The 2,909-nt window shown below is 45.0% G+C and overlaps 1 protein-coding gene across 1 annotated transcript; it reads right to left on the reverse strand.

Moving 5' to 3' along the window:
* Positions 1–1,052: 1,052 nt before the first annotated feature.
* Positions 1,053–2,392, reverse strand: LOC110495462 (nuclear receptor subfamily 0 group B member 1-like). The gene is made up of 2 exons (XM_021570735.2): positions 1,731–2,392; positions 1,053–1,450 (listed from the first exon to the last, which is right to left on the reverse strand). Exons 1-2 carry the CDS (start codon positions 2,281–2,283, stop codon positions 1,209–1,211), a joined length of 795 nt encoding a protein of 264 aa, XP_021426410.2. The 5' UTR covers positions 2,284–2,392; the 3' UTR covers positions 1,053–1,208.
* Between the last annotated feature and the right edge of the window lie 517 nt (positions 2,393–2,909).

Below are 2,909 nucleotides of genomic sequence, written 5' to 3' on the forward strand. Positions count from 1 at the left end.
TTTTCTGTACACCCAATGGCAATTGTTAAGTCTCTTCCTCCTCCTCTTCCCACTCTTTCTCATCTTCCTCTTCCCCCTCCTATAATGAACTTAGCCCACATTGATCACATTTATCATCAGGCCTCACCGCCACAGCCTGTTGCCTCCTCCCACGGACTCCGCCCAGCGCTTCTTCACGGCAACACCTCTCAGGCCTGGCAGCCTTCCCCTCTCCTTACTGCATGACTGGAAGCCCACACGCCTCACCCTGGGTCCATGCCACTCCTGATCCCCACAGCCACCTGCCATGTGCCTCTTCCTTCCATTGATGTGTGTGGCATGTGGTGTGGGTATCCTAACAGCCTGGTCTTATCCTGACACTGGTTGGCACCAGACACGTGTTGTGACCCACCTCACCCTCACTAGATGGTACAGCAGCCCCTCCTAAGGGACCGACCCAGTCCAATGACCTGCCCTGAGATGCTACGTCATTGGTGTCTGGAGGCGTGTTGAATGAATGCATAGTATTAGAAACACTACTAGCACTACTTCTGTTTTTAACATATTCACAGTACCTCATAAAGCAGTTTACAACCTAGACAGTTCAGGACCGATGGGAGTGCTAAAAGCCTTGGGATTGATGTAGTTGTCAATGTCTGCATGAATGGAAATGTATTTTTCTAGACTGACTCAAATTCTCTCTTCGGTTTGTGGGTGAGCATTGCCCTCTTCAGGTGAAACACAGTAATGCATTATCACTGCCAGCATTATCCAGGTAATGTATTGTGTAACCGATGTGAAACGGATCGCTAGTTAGCGGGGTGCGGTGACGTCACTCGCTCTGAGACCTTGAAGTAGTTGTTCCCCTTGCTCTGTAAGGGCCGCGGCTGTTGTGGAGCGATGGGTAACGATGCTTGGTGGGAGGCAGTTGTAGATGTGTGCAGAGGGTCCCTGGTTACAATAGCAATCAAATAAGATTCAATGTATTATGCGGCTATGTCAGCATTATCCAAATAATGTATTGCAATCAAATAATATTGAATAAACTGAAATAACCACATGCAAAGTTCAGCAAACACTTTTATTTGACAAAAATAGGATGTGTTATAGCAAAATAAATACATATGGCTAGCAACCCTACAGTTTACACCTGCCTGTTGTTATTCTGTTCAGCCTCCAGTCCAGCCCACAGCTCTGTCTGTGTTCAGTCTTTAAACAGTTTATTCAGTCTATTTTCCGTAAAACATCTCGAGCAGAAGTTCATTCATGCTGACCGTGCCGATGACAGGTTTGAAGAAAAGTCCAGCCACGACGTTTGCATTGATGGACCGTAGCATGGAGAGCGCGATGAATAGTTTAGTGAACCTTGTAGAGTCTCTTCGGTGAGTGACTTTCACATATTCACTAAGGGCTTGATGCGCTTCGCTCTGCAGTGCCTGAATGTAGCTTTGACACCGGAGCTCTGCAATGTCTAAGGAGAGAATAAAATGGAAGTTAAAATCAGGAACTATTAAGGTGAACTCAAACGAGTCAAAAATACTCGCATAGTTAATAATAGCCCATTCATAAAATAATAATAATAGGCTACTAATAATAATGATAATAATGATCAAAACAATAATAATAATAATGATAATGATGATCATTATTATTCTAAAAAATAATAACAAAAACAACTATAATGATAATAATAGGCTTGCTAATAATAATAAAACTAGTAAATACACTATAAAACCATTTGTTTAACAAACCTGGATCGAAGAGAATGGCTCCCTTTAAATATGCATATTCTTTGGTGCTGATGTCCAGTCCCCAACATTTATTCAAAAACATTTTTATTCCTTGGACATCAGTGAGAGAAACGCCTTGGCCACTGCGCCCGTGCGCGGTCTCCTGTCTTCCTTGTCCGCTGGTTAGTATGTTCTGTAACATACTGAGTTCTGGCGTCTCCACCGTCTCGAAGTCGATCAAGTCCTGCGCCATGCCCAAAACGAGCAGCTGAGCCCAGCCGTTGCGCACGAGCTGTAACTGGTCCTCCGCTGGAAGTTTCCGAAAACAATGTACATTTTTAACAAACTTCAGCGTTTTTAAAAGCGCTACCGACGCTGCTTTACACGTTGTCTGGGGAGAACGGAGAACCACTTTCTTCTTAGATCCACACGAACAAGGCTGCTGTTGCGGGACCGCGAACCTCTCCCGCCCCTGTGAATGCTGATTCGGTTGGTTGTCGTTTTTCAAAATGCTGTAAAGGATGCTTCTTTGTCCCCTTTCGCCGAGGCACTGGCAGCTGTCAGAGCAAGCCATCCCGTCCTTCTGTTGATAGCTGGTGAATACAACCCTGGCGACGTGGAAGATGAGGTTTTATATTTCCTTCCTCCTCATTGACAACTTGTTTAGACTTTTTAAATATTCGACGACACCGCCCACCCAGTTCTTCACAGGCGCACGACTAGAGGGAGCCAGACAGCCAGTTGCCGCCAGACAGCCAGTTGCCACCAAAGTCCTAAGTGGTTTCATACAGTACAATAACCAATTTCTGGATTATGCAAAAGGAACCCTGAATTAGATTTTCTAAATAATTAGGTTATATGGTGCATTCGGAAAGTATTCAGACCCCTTGACTTTTGCCAAATGTTGGTATGTTACAGCCTTAAAATTGATTACATTTTCAGGTCTCTCCAGAGATTTTCGATTGAGTTCAAGTCTGGGCTCTGGCTTGGCCACTCAAGGACATTCAGAGATTTGTCCCAAAGCCACTCCTGTATTGTCTTGGCTGTGTGCTTAGGGTTGTTGTCCTGTTGGAAGGTGAACCTTCATCCCAGTCTGAGGTTCTGAGCACTCTGGAGCAGGTTTTCATCAAGGATCTCTCTGTACTTGGCTCTGTTCATCTCTCCCTAAATCCTGACTAGTCTCCAGTCCCTGCCCCTGAA

The sequence above is a fragment of the Oncorhynchus mykiss genome, chromosome 7 (assembly GCF_013265735.2).
Source record: "Oncorhynchus mykiss isolate Arlee chromosome 7, USDA_OmykA_1.1, whole genome shotgun sequence".
Classification (NCBI taxonomy): Eukaryota; Metazoa; Chordata; class Actinopteri; order Salmoniformes; family Salmonidae; genus Oncorhynchus; species Oncorhynchus mykiss.